The sequence below is a fragment of the Phascolarctos cinereus genome, unplaced genomic scaffold (assembly GCF_003287225.1).
Source record: "Phascolarctos cinereus isolate Bilbo 61053 unplaced genomic scaffold, phaCin_HiC Scaffold_4;HRSCAF=312, whole genome shotgun sequence".
NCBI classification, from domain to species: domain Eukaryota; kingdom Metazoa; phylum Chordata; class Mammalia; order Diprotodontia; family Phascolarctidae; genus Phascolarctos; species Phascolarctos cinereus.
The window spans coordinates 89,994,340-90,012,655 of NW_027555847.1; the positions used below are offsets into that span (position 1 = coordinate 89,994,340).

At 41.6% G+C, this 18,316-nt stretch overlaps 1 protein-coding gene across 1 annotated transcript in view; it reads right to left on the bottom strand.

Moving 5' to 3' along the window:
* The window catches only part of CCDC13 (coiled-coil domain containing 13), a 123,379-nt gene extending 105,340 nt beyond the window's left edge, over positions 1–18,039 (bottom strand). The window contains exons 1-3 of the mRNA XM_020999130.2: positions 17,898–18,039; positions 4,310–4,536; positions 3,205–3,353 (exon numbers count right to left, since the gene is read on the bottom strand). Of these exons, the coding sequence (XP_020854789.1) occupies positions 3,205–3,353; positions 4,310–4,530 (370 nt within the window). The 5' untranslated portion in view covers positions 4,531–4,536; positions 17,898–18,039. The remainder of the gene's footprint in view (positions 1–3,204; positions 3,354–4,309; positions 4,537–17,897) is intronic.
* Positions 18,040–18,316: the final 277 nt, after the last annotated feature.

Consider the following 18,316-nt stretch of genomic DNA (forward strand, 5'->3'; position numbering starts at 1 on the left):
GAATGTTCTCCCTTCCCTTCTGCCTTTGGAATTCCTACACATTGTTTGAAGTCAAAGTCAAATGGCATCTCCTCCAGGAAGACTTCTCTGATTCCACACCACACAGAAATAACATTCTCCTGCATCCTCGACTACCAGATTTCAAACAGCATGTTTCTTAAGATTTTGTACTACATTGATTCTATATATGTGCTTATTCCACTTCCGTATTGTGAAACCCGTAAGTGTCTTAGCAAAACTTTGTATCTTCTCCAGTAAGGAGAATAGAACTCAGTGCAGAGTAGACACTTAATAAAAACCTGCTGGATTCAGTTGTATTTGTAGCTATTAGGGTTCCTTTTGAAGACTTCATGACATTCGGGGAAAGAAAAGTAAATCTCTCCCTTTCATTCACTGACTGACTGATGAAAGAGTGGCCAGTCACAGCACTGAGAATGTCCAGTGAAGGATGCCATTTATTATTTCAGTCACATTGCCCTGCAGTACTGCCCAGCATCACATCTAGTCCATGGCTCCAATCATCATTCACTACGAAGCATTCGCCTGGGCTGGTCCTAGTGATAATGAGAGGAAACAAGGGTGGTGCTAAGTGATGGATGTTAAATTCAGCTTGCCTTCTGTGTGGCCTGGTCCATGGGTTCCTTCCAGCTAACTACTGCTTGGGTGGACAGAAGTTTTCAGAGCAGCCATGATACATTTAGGGAGCCCTTTCAAGGGTTCTTTTGACTGAATTAACAATAACAGCTCTCAGGGCAGCTAGGTGGTGCAGTGGATAGAGTACTGGCCTTGAAGTCAGGAGGACCTGAGTTCAAATCTGACCTCAGACCAAACACTTGACAGTTACTAGATGTGTGACCCTGGGCAAGTCATTTAACCCCAACTGCCTAAAAAAATCCCCAACAACAAAAACCAATAATGGCTCTCAGTAACATGGCACTTTAAAGTTTTCAAGTTTTCCTCACAATAACCCTGTAAGGGAAGTACTATGAGGCAAGGACAATGAGGATCTGAAAAGTTACATGACTCACCCATAAGCACACAACTAGTTAAGCATTAGAAGCAGGATTTGAATTCAGGTGGCGTGACTCTAGGAGCAGCACACCACATCCCATCCCATCCCATCACAGTGCCTCCCTTACAAGGGGCCAAGTATCAGGAAATACCCTAAATGCGGATCTCTTCGATCTGCCATCATGACTGCATTTACACGTGCCAGCTCAATACTACCTTCATTCGGTTTGGTCACATCCTTCAAAAGAACCGTGGGATGCGCAGATGTAGACACATCTCCACTCCAAACGCACATACAGACCGTTTGTGCCTGACCTGGGGTAGAGCCTTCTAAGCTCGGATTGGTCTGATCAGCCACAGCTGGACACATGGTGCCTTGACCCTAACACAGTGATGTCACTGTGGTCCTCTTCAAGCACCAAAGGACAATAACCAACCAGCATACCCTCCCTTGTGTAGGGTTCAAGTTGCCTAAAAATTTGCACATGACCAGCACTAAGATATCTGTTTTTAATTTCCAGATTTGTTTTGGGATCTTGGAGCACAAACCTTAAAATCCTAAATGTCTCTCACATGTAATGATTCGTTTACATCAATGTCATGAGGGTTTCATTGATATCTATCAGTACTTTGAAATCCTTAGAATTAAGACTCTCTAAACCACATATTGCAATCATTACATGTCTTCCCTGGTTTACGCTTGTCCATTCCTTCAGCCTACCTGGGTGACCATGGAAATTCTCCTTCCTTCTTCCCCCACCAATGGGGTTTATCTTCTCTTCCCCCTCATTGAGACTCTGCTATTGGCTTCAATACTAATCCCCTATGCCTGCTTTTCACCTTACCCTAGGTCTAGTCCAGGGTAAGGTCTAACTTTGTTTCCACTAACCTAAGAGGAAGAGATTTCTACAACCTGGTCTAGCCAAAGAAGGGACTCATTGTGTCTTAAGAGGCTGATGAAGCTATGAAGGTACAGAAGGTAGAAACATCTCTAAAGCCTGTGAAGAACCCAAGAAAATGAGGCATATAAAGAGGGAAAGAGGAGAGGACAGCTGTGGACCATGAAGCCTTCCTGCCTGGGCCACTCCTGCACACATTTTTCAGAATATTAGAGTTAGAAGGTCCTTTAGAATATAAAACACAGAATTTCATCCTTAGAGATCATCTAGTACAGATTTCTCATTCTACAGTTGAGGAAACAGGCTCAGTGATGAGAAGCAATTTCTCCAAGGTCATACATATAGCAAGTAAAAAGTAAGAAAACCCAAACTAGAAAGTAGGTCTTCTGACTCAGAAACCAGCATTCTTTTCATTATAGTACACTTCTTAATTGCCTTTCGGGGAGTCAGCTGAAAAGATTTACTGAGCAGCATTTGAAAAACTTTTTACCTGGTCTCTCTCTGGGTCTCAGTTCCCTCATCTGTAAAATGAAGGAGTTGGACTAAATTATGACTGAAGTCCCTTCCAGCACTAAGACCCTTTGTCCCATATGGTTCTGCAGTGCCAAGGAAACACTGGGGCAAAATGGGCCTCCCTTGAGGAAGGTCAGAACTTTCGGAAGTCAATGTTGACTACCCCCTCCTCCACCCCAGGCACCTATGGGACTCGGTCCCAGGCACAATGTCTTAGAGCCAGCCATAATTCCTCATGTCATGCAATAGCCCTTGTCTGTCACTTTTCTAGACTATGAGATTTACAAGGTACCGCATTATATACCTTGCTGCAACAGTCACTGAGACAATTTTTCTCTGAAGTGGTGACATCTCAAGTTATAACTTCCCCTGACCTCCTTATTGTAGGGAAGTATCCCTCTTACTCACTCTCTCTCTCTCTCTCTCTCTCTCTCTCTCTCTCTCTCTCTCTCTCTCTCTCTCTCACACACACACACACACACACACACACACACACACACACACACACTCCAATACACATACTATATGATCTCCAGTAAAGAACCCTGGGCAAGGTATCAGGAGCCAGGGTCCTAATTCTGATTCTACCACCACCACTGAGCTATGTGACCCATGGTACACAATGACTTATTGACCTGCAGTGTAGACTCATGGGGTCACAGTCCATTAGTGCTAGGAGGTAACTTATAGGTAGAAAACGTAGTACAACTTCTTCATCTCATAGATGAGGAAACAGAATCCGAGAGAAGCTAAGGGATTTTCCAAAGTTCTGCAGCCCTACCTGTGAAAGCCCATCGATCTTCTTCTATTTTCTTCTTGAGGTGCTTTATTTCAAAGTCCTTTTCCTTCACTAGTTTATATAATCTTCCATTTTCATCTACAATTTCTCTGAGTTGTTCATGGAGTTGTTCAATCTCTTCTTCAAGCAACCTACAAGTCAAAGCAGTCGTCATTTCATTTGATGTTTCCTCCACTAACATTCTCCTTCAATGAATCCCCATGATGTGGAAGGCACCCTGTGTTCTCAAAAATTATCTCAAAGTAACGCACAGTTCCTCCCAAATTGGAAAGGCTCCAAATGGACTGTGTGTGTCATCTGAGGCCCAGCCTCATTAAACTCAGAGAAGCTCACCGATAGAAGGTTGCCCAGCAGGTAATAAATGAATGCTTTTAGCCACAACACTGGAAGAGCCAGAAGACATGCAGGGGGCACCTATACCAAAGAGATCACTGATCATTCAAGTGTTGAATGAATGCAATGAGAACTTGAGAGACATTTAGGAAAAATGACAAGAGTAGGGATCCGTTCTGCTATTAAAAAGATCAATCTCAGCATACCAAGAAAACAGAAAAGGACCTCCACTGAACTTTATGTAGAAGCCAGAGATCTTTCACGTTTGTGTGTGGTTATATCCTGGGAAGACTGAGGCAAAAAAGAAAAGGCAAAGGGCAAAAGAGAAAATGATAGAGAATGAGCTTTAAGAAAGTCTCATAAACATACCACCATATTAAAAACCAATCAGCTCCTGGGAAACCCACTAACATTATGCTGAACACATTTCTTTAATGCAAAACACTCTCTTCTTTCCACAGAGGAAATCAAGTGAATAAACAAAATCATAATGAGCATTCATTTCAATTTGACTTTAAATGCTAGGCAAATACATTTGTATAAAATTATGTAAACAGAGCACAGGCCTTCAATCAAATGTACCAAACACTAAAAGCAAATACTACATTGAAATCAATCTCTCGTGCTTAAAAAAAAAAATCTAAACATCTTGATTTTGGAACCAATATCTTTCATCATTTCTCTTATTCCCCCTTTCTTCCCTAACTCTCTATTTCTCCTAGTGGAAATTTTCTGGGCACATGTGTCAATTTACCTTTGGCTGAAGGTATCCTTGGCTGGCTGCCCACCCTCTCGAAGCAAGTTTAGCTCGTTCTGGATTCCAAATGTTGCCTTTGGGTCATTTCCACCTCCTTCGAGGCTCATATGTTTTTCCCTTTTTTTCTCCAGCTGTCTTTGTAACCTCTTGTGCTGCTGTTCCTGTAGAGCCTTAAACTGAAGCCGTAAATTCTCATGCATCCCTTCCTCAGATTCCATTCTGTGCTAAAAACAACAACCACAACCACAACCAGAAAGTTGATTAATAAGATGATCACAGAATTTAGATGATGCTTTCTGAAAACCTCTTTAATAGATTTTTAAACTGTTTTTTTAGTTTAAAAAACCTAGTTTCTCTCCATCCCACTTTCATCCACCCCATTGAAAAAAGAAAAAGGAAAGGAAGATAAAATCCTTTATACATAGCAAAGCAAATTGGCCACGTCCAAAAAAGTATCTCATTCTGCAGTCTGAGTCAGTCATCTCTCTGTGAGGGTCATGTTTCACCATGCATACCCGGGAATTATGGTTGGTCATTGTGTTGACCAGAGTTCTTAAGTTTTTCAAAGCTGTCGTTTACAGTGTTGTTGAATTACTTATTCTCCTGGTTCTGCTCACTTCACTCTCTATCAGTTCATACAAATCTTTCCAGGTTCCTTTGAAACCATAGGCTAAGTGGTACAGTAGATAGAGTCCTGGGCCTGGGATCAGAAAAACTTGAGTTCAAATCCAGCCTCAGACACTTATTAGCTGTGTGTCCCTTGGGCACAATTTCCTCAACTATAAAACAAAGATTGTAATAGCACCTACCTCTCAGAGTAGTTACGAGATTCAAATGAGATCATAATGGTAAAATGCTTAAGTAAAAGCTATATAAATGCTAGCTGTAATTATTATTATTAAACCATCCCTTTTATCATTTCTTATATTTCAATAATATTCTATTATTCATATGTCATAATTTATTCAACTATTCTCCAGTGGATGGGCTGCTCTCCTTTGGTTTCCAGTTCTTTGCTTCTACAGAAAGAGATGTTATATTTTTGTATGGGGGCAGGGGAGGGTGTCCTCTTCCCTGTTTTTGATTTCTTTGGGGCATAAACTTAGTATTAATATTGGCTATAGCCAGGTCAACAGATATGCATAGTTTAGTAACTTTTGGAGTATAGCTAGACCAATTCACAGCTCCCCCAAGAAGATATAAATGTGCCTGCCTTCCCAGATAGCCTCCAACAATTGTAATTTTATTTTTTGTCAACTTTGCCAATCTGATGGCTGAGAAGCAGTATCTCAGAGTTTCCTTAATGTGCATTTCTCTAATTATTAGTGATTTGGGATGTTTATTCATATGGCTTGTTGATGGCTTGGATTTCTTCTTTTGAAAATTGTCATTTCATATCCTTTGACCATTTATCAATTGGGAAATAGCTCTCATTCTGATAAATACAACATTTTCTGGAAACTTCAAGAAAATGATCACAAAAGTCCATCTTATAGTACCTCCTTAGAACAGATTCATTTACAATTAATCAGCAAGCATGTATTAAGTGTCTGACATGAACTAGGCAAGAAGACTTGAGTTAAAATCTCAGCCCATCTCTCATTGGGTCTGTGACCATGATCAAGTCACTTAGCTTTGCTAAGCCTTAATTCCTCATCTGTAAGACAGAGATAATAATGCTACCTAATCTCACTGGATTATTTTGAGAGAGTACTTTGTAAACCTTAAAGTCTTTATAAGAATTTGTCCCAATTTTGTTGTGAGTCATTCATTCATTATCAAACAGATACTAACTGCATACACATTACTGCACTAGGTGCTAGGGGAGAGGCAGAATAGAAATTCAGCACAACTGCTATTCTGATATCTGGAGTCCAGAAAAGAGGGGAGGCACGAGCTGAGCTCTTCCTGGTCTGCCCAATTAATCTCTTGAGGTGTTTTTTATTTCTCATGTTCCATGTTTAATTCAATTTACCACACATTAAGCATTGACTTACTGTGCTCCATTCAAGGAGAGAGGGAAGAAGTCTTGAGATGTGGTTTAGATAAGGCACAGTGTCCCTGTGTAAGGCATGTTCAGAGGACAGAATGTTGTTCAGTTTGGCGGGAACATAGACTACATGGAGGAGAGTACTAGGAGACAAGACTGAAAAGACATGGTCATGCCAGACTGTGGAAGGCCTTCAATGACAGTTAAAGAAATTTAAACTTTATTAAGTAGATAATGTGAGTAGCTAGGTGGCACAGTGGATAGAGTTTCAAGTCAGGTCAGGATGACCTGAGTTCAAATCCTGCTTCAAACATAGTCTGTGTGGCCCTGGGCCAGTCACTTCACCCTGTTTGCCTCAGTTTCCTCATCTATAAAATGAGCTGGAGAAAGAAACGGCAAGCTACTCCAGTACCTTTACCAAGAAAACCCCAAATGGTGTCATGAAGAGTTAGACAGGATTGAAATGACTGAACAACTACAAAGTAGGTAATGGGGAACAACTGAAGGTGTTTGAACAGAAGAACAGATTTATGTGTAAGGAAGATTCATGTAGGATGAATTGAAAGGAAGCAAAAGTGGAGGTGGGTCAAACCACACTCTCATGTGCATAATAAACACAGAGTATCTCTCTTACTAGAACATGGAAATCTTAGCATGTAAGTATTATTATTCTCCCTTGACTACAGAATCAAAGGATGTCAGAGCTGACACAGAGGTCCGAGTGAGGTCCTTGAATTTTGTGTAAGGTTACACAGCTGCCAAGGGGCACAATCAGGATTCAACTACAAATTTCTAACTCTATTCTCCTTGCTTTTACAACAGCACTGTACTGCCTCCAGAACACAGAAAGGTATTAGAAACTGTATTTCACTTCATTAAATGTGATCTTTTTTTTTCAGTACTAAAAGTAAGTCTATATATTTCCCCCAAGGTTATTTATAATGGTTTTTCTGAGATAATGAACTATATATTAATATGGAATAATTTTCATAAGGTTCTTTTTTTTTTTGGTGGGGGGAAGCAGCATGACATTACTGATCTTATGTCCTACTAAAGTTAAGTTCCAATCCTGACCCTGACACTTAGTAGCAATGTGACCAAGGACAAGTCATTTACCCTTTCTAAGCTTCACTTTCCTCATCTGTAAAAAAGGGTTAAGTACCCAGACCACAGTGTTGTTTTAAGAAAATGATACAATGTATGCAAAATACTTTGTAAACTTTAAAGCATTATACAAATGCTTGGTACTATTAAGTTAGAGGTATATAAGAGTAGCTTTCTCCTTAATCAAGTGGTTTTACTTGGCAAGTGTTTTTCCATCCCCTGGACTTTTGGAGAAGCCCAAATGGTCAATTCCAAATTTACCGTACCACCCACTGGATTATTACTACTAAGTACCTGAAAATGGCTCTCTCGGAAGGCTTATAGCCCAGAGGGAATAAAACAAGCTCTGAGATATATCACCTTGAAGTTTGCGAAGCTTTTTTTTTTCCTTCCCAACAACCCTGAGAAGGCGGGGGCAGCGTGAGTATTATCGTGCCCACACTACAAAAAAGGAAACTGAATCTTCGAGAAGGGGAACAAGCTGCCTGTGAGTGACCTTCCGACCAGCAAGGGTCTGCGAGGGCTCCAGGCAGATCCGCTGCCAGAGTCCCAGCCCAGGGGACTGGGGGCAGAGGAAGACAGCCCCGCCCTGGCTCTACCACTGACTGACCATCCCATGAGAGCTGAGAAGGACTGCACCTGGTAGCTGGGCCTAATTTTCCTCCACTACAAAATGAAGATAATTCTCCCAAAGTTGTCATAAAGAAAGTGATTTTACAGACTTTAATCTACTGTAGAGAGTTCAGCTAATAATAATAAATAACAAATCACAAAGGCGATTTTTAGCTAATTTTGGATTTAGATTTTAGCTAATAACAATTTGGCTAATAACAATAAATAACAAAAAATCACAAAGGGGTATGTTGGGATGTAAGATTCCTAAAAACAGATGCAGAGTGAGAAAAGGAGGACCAGAAAAACAATACAGTTGATGACAGTGAAAATATAAAGGAAGCCAGACTCAGAAATTGTCATAACCAATCCCAATCCTGGACAACAGATAATGATTTTGTGTGTGTGTGTATACACACATATATACATATATACAAAAATACATACATGTAAGTGTGTGTATATATAAAATATACATTTCATATTATAATAAATATGTGCACATGTATCATGGCTCAGTGGAAAGAATGTTGACTGCTGGATTTGAAATCAGAGGACTGGGCCTCAGTTTCCTCATCTGTAAAATAATGATGACCTCTGACATCCTTTCTATCTCTAAACCTATGATCACATGACTTTTGAGGTCCCTTCTAACTCTGACCCTGTGCTCCTAAAATACTCTTGACAGAGAGGTAGAGAGCTACCAGGACAGAATGTTGCATACATTATAAGACAGCCATGGAATCAGTTGTTTTTTATATAACCGGTTTGGTTTTTTTTCTGTCACAAAGGAAGGTTACATTCCAGGGTGGAGTTAGGAGCTATATCTAGAGATTCGCATGATGTTAAAAAAAAAAAGGCATCAATTTTTTTTAAAAGAATGAACTTGGGGCAGCTAGGTGGTGCAGTGGATAGAGCACTGGCCCTGGAGTCAGGAGGACCTGAGTTCAAATCCAGCCTCAGGTACTTGACACTTACTAGCTATGTAACCCTGGGCAAGTCACTTAATTCTGATTGCCTCAACCAAAAAGAAAAAAAAAAGAATGAACTTGATATTAAATGTGTTTTTTATTACCTGTGTAGCAGTCACTTCCTTCTCTGAGCCTCAGTTCCCCTCAATGTAAAATGCTGGTCTTTGAGGTTCCTTCCAGTTCTAAATCCTATGGTATCATAATCTTTCTTTGCTTTTTAAGGCCTACACAGAGTCATACCTTACTACTCACACTGGAAACAAACTCTCTCTCCTATGAGTTCCTCTTAGTCCCCTACCTGTGCCCCTCATGTGACACCCAATCTTATATTCTCTTTGACGTCTTTTTTTTTCAATTAAATTGGCCAATGATTTCTTTTATTTTTTTTTTAAATTTCAAAACAAATTTTTTTTTCAAAAATATCACCTTTGCGGGGGGAGAGCCAAGACGGCAGAGTGAAAGCAGTGACTTGCTTGAACTCTCCCCCAAACCCCTCCAAATACTCATAAAAAATGGCTCTAAACAAATTCTGAAGCAGCAGAACCCACAAAAAGACAGAGTGAAACAAATTTCCAGCCCAAGACAACCTGGATGATTGATCAGAAAGGTGTATTACGCAGGGCTGGGAGCACAGCGCAGCGTGGGCGCTCAGACCGCAGCAAACCTGGAGCAGGCCTCAGAGGACTGAATCACGGGCAACTGTGGAGGTTTCCAGACTCTTCAATCCACCAATGCCAAAGACAACTTAGAAGGTCAGTGGGAAAGTCTGTTTCTGTCGGTGGTCAGAGAGGAAGGCGGGGTTTCAGCTCCATTCCGCAAGAGCGTGGCCCTGGAGGGGCAGCTGCTTCCCGAGCTTCCGGCCCACAGACTGAGGGGGAATCCAGCAGCTGATCAGAAAAGGGATTGCAGGGATCTCTCTGCCAGTGCTGAGGCAGGAATCTCTTGCTTTGCTCATGTGTGGATCAGGGTCACAGTTCTGGGCGGCGGTGCTGGGGTGAGGAGGAGCGCTGGCGTGGTAAAGCTTGTAGTGGCTGTGGAGAGGAACCCCTCCTCACAGTTACTGGACAGAAAGGAATACTTGTGGTCACAGGCGAGGAAAGGAGTAAACACCTTGCCCCTTATCATACCACCTTGGAAGAACTGAAAATTTACAGCGCCCTACAAATATCTCTGAAAACAGCTACACAAACCCCTGAAGCTTGGGACAGCACACTCTCCACATTAGAAGCAGACTCTTACCTTAACAAACAGTTTAAAACTCAAGTAATTGGCTGGGATCATGAGCAAGCAGCGCAAAAAGAGTCAGACTATATTATCTTACTTTGGTGACAAAGAAGATCAAAATATACAACCAGAAGAAGACAACAAAATCAAAGCTCCTACATCCAAAGCCTCCAAGAAAAATATGAATCAGTCCCAGGCCTTGGAATAGCTCAAAAGGGATTTTGAGAAGCAAGTAAGGGAAGTAGAGGAAAAACTGGGAAGAGAAATGAGAGTGATGCAAGAAAATCATGAAAAACAAGTCAACAGCTTGCTATAGGAGACCCAAAAAAATACTGAAGAGAAATAACACCTTAAAAAATAGCCTAACCCAAATGGCAGAAGAGGCCCAAAAAGCCAATGAGGAGAAGAATGCCCTAAAAAGAAAAATTGGCCAAATGGAAAAGGAAGTCCAAAAGATTACTGAAGAAAATGCTTCCTTAAAAATTAGGATAGAGCAATTGGAAGCTAGTGACTTTATGAGAAATCATGACACACAGTAGAACAAATCCAAAAGAATGAAAAATTAGAAAATAATATATGAAATATCTCATTGGAAAAACAACTGACCTGGAAAATAGATCCAGGAGAGAGAATTTAAAAATTATTGGACTATCTGAAAGCCATGATCAAAAAAAGAGCCTAGACATCATCTTTCAAGAAATTATCAAGGAAAACTGCCCTGATATATTAGAACCAGAGGACAAAATAGAAATTGAAAGAATCCACAGATTTCCTCCTGAAAGAGATCCTCAAAGGAAAACTCCTAGGAATATTGTAGCCAAATTCCCAAGTTCCCAGGTCAAGGAGAAAATAGTACAAGCCACCAGAAGGAAACAATTCAAGTACTGTGGAAACACAATCAGGATAACACAAGATTTAGCAGCTTCTACATTAAAGGACCGCAGGGCATGGAATATAATATTCCAGAGGGCAAAGGAGATAGGATTACAACCAAGAATCACCTACCCAGCAAAACTGAGTATAATCCTTCAGGGGAAAAAATGGTCATTCAGTGAAATAGAGGACTTTCAAGCATTCCTGATGAAAAGACCAGAGCTAAACAGAAAATTTGACTTTCAAATACAGGACTCCAGTAGAACATGAAGAGGTAAACAGGAAAGAGAAATCATAAGAGACTTATTAAGATTGAACTGTTTACATTCCTGCATGGAAAGATGATATTTGTAACTCATGAGAACTTTGTCAGTATTAGGGTAGTTAAAGGAAAAAAATTATATGGATAGATAGATAGATAGATAGATAGATAGATAGATAGATAGATAGATAGATAGATAGATAGAGGGCACAGGGTGAGTTGAAGATTAAGGGGTCATATCTGGAGAATAAAATTAAGGGATGAGAGAGGATGATACTCAGAGAAGAAAGGGAGAGGTAGAATGGGGTAAATTATCTCACAAAAAAAAAACAGAAAAGAGAAGTCTCTCACAGTGGAGGGGAAATGGGAAGGTGAGAGGGAATGAGGGAATCTTATTCTCATAGGATTTGGCTTAAGGAGAGAATAACATACACACTCAATTGGGCATGGAAATCTGTCTTACCCTACAGGAAAATAGGGGGAGAAGGGGACAAGAGAGCAGGGGGTGATAGAGAGGAGGGCAGATTGGGAAAGAGGGTAATCAGAAGCAAGTACTTCTGAGGAGGGACAGGGTCAAAAGAAAGAATAGAATAAATGGGAGGGCAAGATAGGATTAAGGGAAATAGAGTTAGTTTTTCACAACATGTCTACTAAGGAAGTGTTTTGCATAACTGCACATGTACAACCTATACTGAGTTGCTTGCCTTTTCAATGAGGGTGGGTGGGGAGGGAGGAAGGGAGAAAATTTGGAACTCAAAGTTTTAAAAACACATGTTTTAAAAAAAAAGTTTTCCCATGCAACTGGGAAATAAGAAATACAGGAAATTGGGTACAGAAGTCTATCCTGCTCTACAGGAAAATAGAAGGGGAAGGGGATAAGAGAAGGGAGGGTGGAGAGATAGAAGAGAAGGCAGACCAGGGGAAGGGGTATTCAGAATGCATGCCATCTTGGGGTGGGGGAAGGGGTGAGAAATTTGGAACTCAAAAACTTGTGGAAGTGAATATTGAAAACTAAAAATAAATAAATTTATATTAGAAAGAAAAAAATTTTTTAAAAATCACCTTTCTACTCTTATCTTGTACTGTTATTAAATTGTTTAATGCCTGTCATATTCCCAATTCAATTGGAGGCTTCTTGAGCACTGGGACCCTGAACTTCATAAGAGATGGCCAGGTGGTACCATGGGTGAGAGGACCCTGGGCTTGGAGTCAGGAAGCCCAGAGTTCAAATTTGACCTCAGATATTAGCTTTGTGACCTTGGAAAAGTCCCTTAAGTGCTGTTTGCCTCAATGTCCTCATCTCTAAAATGGGAATAATAATAACACCTACCTCCCAGGGTTGTTGTGAGGATAAATGAGATAATATCTACAAAGCACTTTGTAAACCTTAGACCACTTCAGAACTTGCCACTTTTATCATGAGATAGATATCCCCTACAGAATCAATCTGTACAGTCACAGAAAGGTATGCCATAAGCACAATTTTATTATTTGGTTATGGTACAATTTTTAGCTCTTCCTGAGTTCATCAAATATTTACATTTTTCCTAAGTGTTTGATATACTTGAAAAGATAAACAACTGTTGCTCCAATATCCCCTTTTATCAACATCCTGGCTAACACTGTAGTTAAGTGCTACTCAGATGAGTGAGCAACATTAGAAGTCACTTCAGCTGATTTATTGTGTTTAAACAAGCACAACTTAGTGACAATTAAAAGAGCACACAAATAAAATTATAACTGGGCAGATGAAAAGGTCAATAGAAGGTTGTTGATACAGTACCAATTATAAAAGCAATGATATTCTTTCTTCCCCAGATCCGAATTGGCATCTACCTTTGCAGCATGCATAGAAATCATTGCCACTACAGAGCACAGTAAACACACTGATGTATGTTTATATGAGGTTTGTGTATACTTCACTAATTCAGAGATCCATTTGTTCATCAGCATGGGCAAATTCCCTCCAGCGATGCTGACTGCTGCCTCTTCCAGTCTTAGTCTTCTTGCCTCACTGTGTCCAAAAGGATTCATCTCCTGGCAGTTCTCAAAGGACAAGCACAGAGTCTGTTTATAAACTGGTCCTTTAAAGCTTTATCAGCTCAGTAGCATTTGCAAAAGCTTAAAAACCATTGGTCTGACCTTTGAAGACCCAGAGTTACCTCCATACCTCAATGAAGCAGTTAAGAAGGACTTTAGGGTAATAGGAGTTATAGCTGAAATAAACTTATAGATCACCTGACTTACCTCTTTTGTTTTATAGACCAATGATGGTTTATGACTGTAGATTAAAATATTTTTGGTTTTGCCTTCTTGCTGGTTTCCATTTAGAATATCCTACCACTGTCCCTTGTCTATGTAAGTCCTGCCTCAGGACCCAGCTCAAACCCTAATGCCTCTATGAAACTGATGGATCCAGTCACAATGAACTCTTACCCCAGCATTTATCACCTTACCACTCACTTGGCCCTTGGCCCTATGATGGAATCATGAATTAATGGTGAGCCATCACTTGCAAAAAGCAGAACTCTTGATATCTGATATTTGACAGAAGATGGCTTAATGGAAAATGTGAATATCCATTTCTTTAGGGTACTTTAAGACTTACCATACCAATGCCTCCACTCAATCCTCAATTCTTTATAATTTGGTTTTGATCTTCCCTACTCTATTGAAATTTTCTCAAAGGTCACCATGGCCAAATGCAATAGCTTTTATTTAGTCCTCATCAACTTTACTTCTCTCCTCCTACATATTCTCATCTCCTTCGGTTTTAGAGACTCAATACTCTCTTGGTTCTAACTCCTATATATCTAACCACTGATCTGTCTCATTCACTGGTTCCTTATTCTTTTTCCAACTCCTTGAGATGAGTGTTCCCCAAAGGTCTATCTCTGGCCTCTTTCTATCTCTACACTCTTTCTCCTGGAAATTTTATTCACTCTAAAAGCTTCAACTATTTCCTCTGAGCAAATGACTCCCAAACCTACATTTACAATCCTGACTTTTCTCTTTTGAGCTTCAGACTTGCATCCTCCATATGAGAATGCCAGATTGACAATTAACTCTCAGCATGTCCAAAACCAAGTTCATTATCTTTTCCCAAAAAACCCTCTTCCTCCTGCCTTCATTATTTCTACCTGCAGCCCCATCATTCACCCTCACCCTCTCTCCAGCATTTGTGACTTTTTGAGTATCTTAGACTCATCCCCTTCCTTCAGCTCCCATATCCAATCAGTGACAGAGCCCTGTGAATTTCACCTCCTAAAATATCTCACATCTGTCCCCCATTGCCAGCCACCTAGTACAGACCTTCTTTCTCAACCTTCCTGAATTCCACCCTCTTCTTTCTTCAATTTACCCTTCAAAACTGTGCAGGAACAGTCTTTGTCATGCATAAAGTAGAGAGGCAGCAATGGTGACACAGAGGCAGCACACAGAGAGAATCTTGAAGTCAGATTTTATCCCTAGAGGGGCCTTAGGGAACTAAACTGGAAATTGGAAAAGAGTTACTGATCTCCAAGGTTGGAGGAAGTTTCCTCAGAGGGGTGTTCCCTACATTAATGAAATCACAGGTTGGGTCAATAAAAATGGTCACTCAGTGATGTCACTTTTCACCTCAAAAAATATTGCCTAAAGAGTCTGACACTGAAGCTCCTTAGCCTGCCATATGTAGGTCCCACACCATCTGGTGTTACTCTATCTTCCCAGCCTTATCTCACATTACTGCGTTCCATACACTTTATGCTCTAATCAAACTGGACTGTTCTCAGATCTCTGATTCTCTACATTCGTTCTCCTCTGAGAAATCACCTTCCCTCCCCAGGCAACGCCTGTGAAAAAGTCAGCTCAAATGCTGCCTCCTCCTGGAATCCTTCTCAGAAGCCCCCTATTGATAACAAACTCTCTCCTTTGATATAACATATCATTTTGTTTGTTCTCTTATGTACTTAGTATAATTATCTGTGTTGGTGTTTCTCTATTAGTCTATAAGGTCTCTAAGAGCAAGACTGTGTCTTACCTAAACAATATCCCCCCAATGTCTAGCACAGACCTCATTACACAGTAGGTCCTTAATAAATGTGGAATTAGTAATTACAAATGGCTGACAATCACACAGTACTGTACAAAGTGCTTTATATCCACTAATCCTCATAACCCTAAGAGGTAGACAGAATAAGTATACTCATTTTATAGATAGTAATATCTCATTTCTATAGAACTTTTTACAGAGAATGTCCAGAATAACAACCCTGTGAGGTAGGCAGTACAAGTAACATCCCCACTTTATAGATGAGGAAACTGAGCCTCAGAGAGTTGCCCAAATTAAAACAAAGCTAGCATGTAACAGCCCTAAGGTTTGAACCCAGGTCTCTTGACTTCAAATCCAAAGCCCTTTCTAATACACCATAATACACTACATGAACACATAGCCCTACACATATCAGGTGCTTAATAGGTATTTGTTGATTCATCCTCTAATACCTATTTGTTGAAAACCACTTGGGGTATCCCAGATTTAGGGTACATGAGGGGTGCTAGTCTATGAGGAAGTACTTGAAGGCCACGTGGAAACAAGCTGTCAGGTGTATGTCATGGGCCCAAATGTCATACACTATTTTTAGAGACCACAGAGGAGAGGCAGGAACAACCAGAATGAAAGATGTGAGATAGACAAATGGTAGAGTTTGTTGACTTAGGAACTCAATACTCAGATCCAATGATAAATGATTCCTATCATCCCGAAAGAGGTAGCCCAAGGGATATGGCAGCAGCCTGTACTGTTCAATATTTTGGTCATCAGCTTGGCGGGAAAAAAATGATGGCAAATTTGCAGATGATAAGGAGGGGATCACTAATGCATTAGATAACAGAATCCAAAAAGGCTAAAATGACAGATGGAATTTATAGGATGAAATCTAATGTCCTGCATTACAGTTCAAACAATCAACTACACAAGTAGAGGATAAAAAAAGAGATACCTAGGGGCAGCTATGTGGCGCAGTGGATAGAGCACCAGCCCTGAAGTCAGGAGGACCTGAGTTCAAATCCCACCTCAGATCAAATAGTTGACACTTACTAGCTATGTGACCCTGGGCAAGTCACTTAATCCCAAATGCCTAAAAAAAAAAGAGGGAGAGAGATACCTAGACAGTAGTTCATGAGAACAATAACTTGGGAGGTTAGGGTTAGGGGTAGTACCTGCAATGTCAACATAAATCAACAATGTATTCACAGCCAAACCAGCTAATATGATCTTGGACTTCATTAATAAAAATCTCGTGTCCACAGTGAGGTAAGTGAGTGTCTCACCTGTACTCTGTGCCCATAAGACCATATATGTAGGGACATTTCTCAGTTCTGGGCTCCATATTTTAGGAAAATAACACACAGATGTTATCCAGAGAATCAGAGGATGAATCAAAGGATTTGGAGATAGAAAAGATCTTAGAGATGTTCTAGTGTAGCCACCTCATTTTATAGGAACATAAGGAAACTAAGGTGGGCAGGACTTGGATGGTAAAGGCACATAGACATGTTTAGCCTGAAAAAGAAAATTTAGGAGGAACATGAGTGTTATGTCTGAGTTTCCAAAGAGCTCCTATAGAAAAGAGAAATAAGACTTATTCTGTGTAGCCTGAGAGGAAAGAGCTAGGAGTAACAGGGGAATAGTAAAAGGAGGCAGAGTTCTGTTTCATACAAAAAAAACCCCAAAAAACCTTCCTAACAACGAGAGCTGTAAATTGCAGAAATAGTAAGCTCTCCAACACTGGAGATCTTCAGGAAAGGAAAGCTGACATCCTCCTGGATGTTTTAGAGAAGAAATCTATTTTTCCAGTACAGGGTGGCTTAGGTGTCCTCTGAGGTCCCTTCTGGCTCTCAGTTTGTGTTGGGCAGTTCTCTTATTAGGATTTGTGCTGGGGTGGGGGTGGGGTGCAGGAGTGGAGGAGTCGCTTGATGCACAGAATGACCTAGGGAGCAAATAGCACTAGATGGTGAAGAGTGGAGGGAGAATAGGGGGTCTAGGTATTGAGGGGGTAACGGATCTGTCTCTGTGTCTGTGAGAGGCTCACTTTTTTGTTGCTTTGGGCCCTCTACACCTAGGATGATGCTCGTGTGAACTGGCTGCCTGCCTAGGGGGTCCTACAAGTAAAAGAAAACAGTCCCCGAGAGTCAGAATAGATCTGGCCAGGATACTAGTCCCTCCGTCAGTCTGTGGGGGGGGGGGGCGGCGGGAGGGGGGGTCGTCCCCCAGGTGTATCTGTTTGTCTTGCAGGTGGAGTCTGTGTTTGGGGCGGGGGAAGAAGGGGCCTGTTTCTCTGACCAGAGGGGTTCAAAGAGCTGGGCCTTCATTTTACAACTAAGGAAACTGAGGCCCGGAGCAGTGGAGGGAGTCGCAGCTCAAGGGCAGGATTCAAAGCGCAGTCCCATGACTCCCGGCTCGGCGCTCCCTGGGGAGCACCTCTGCCGGGCTGCAGTCTGTCCGCGCGTCCGTCAGTCTGTCTGCAGGGCGGAAGTTCAGGGCGGGTCTGCGGGCTAGGCACTCACCTAAGCGAAGGGGCCCAGGCCGGAGCCGGGGCCGGGGCTGGGGCTGGGATTGGATCGGTTTCGCTCTGTCTTTGGACTCGCTGAGCACCAAAGGCGCCTCTGTAGTCACTCGCGCAGGGATGCCGGAGACGCGCTGCCCCGAGCAACAGTCACCACGGCAACTGCGCCCCGCGCGTGTGACGTCATCGCGCCCCTACGGAAGCCGACACTGGAGGTGCGGTGGCCCGGCCTTGGCGTGGCTCCACGTGGGGTGTCGGCGTCCTTTGCCTTGCCTGCTCTGGGGAAGAAAGAGGCAGGGAGCGGGGAACTTCAAGGCCCAGCCTGGGCAGCCTCCTGCAGGAAGCCTTCTCTGACTTCACCCCAAGCCCGGATCTCTCTCTCTGCTGCTTTACGCTTCTCCACCCACCTGATGGGCAGGT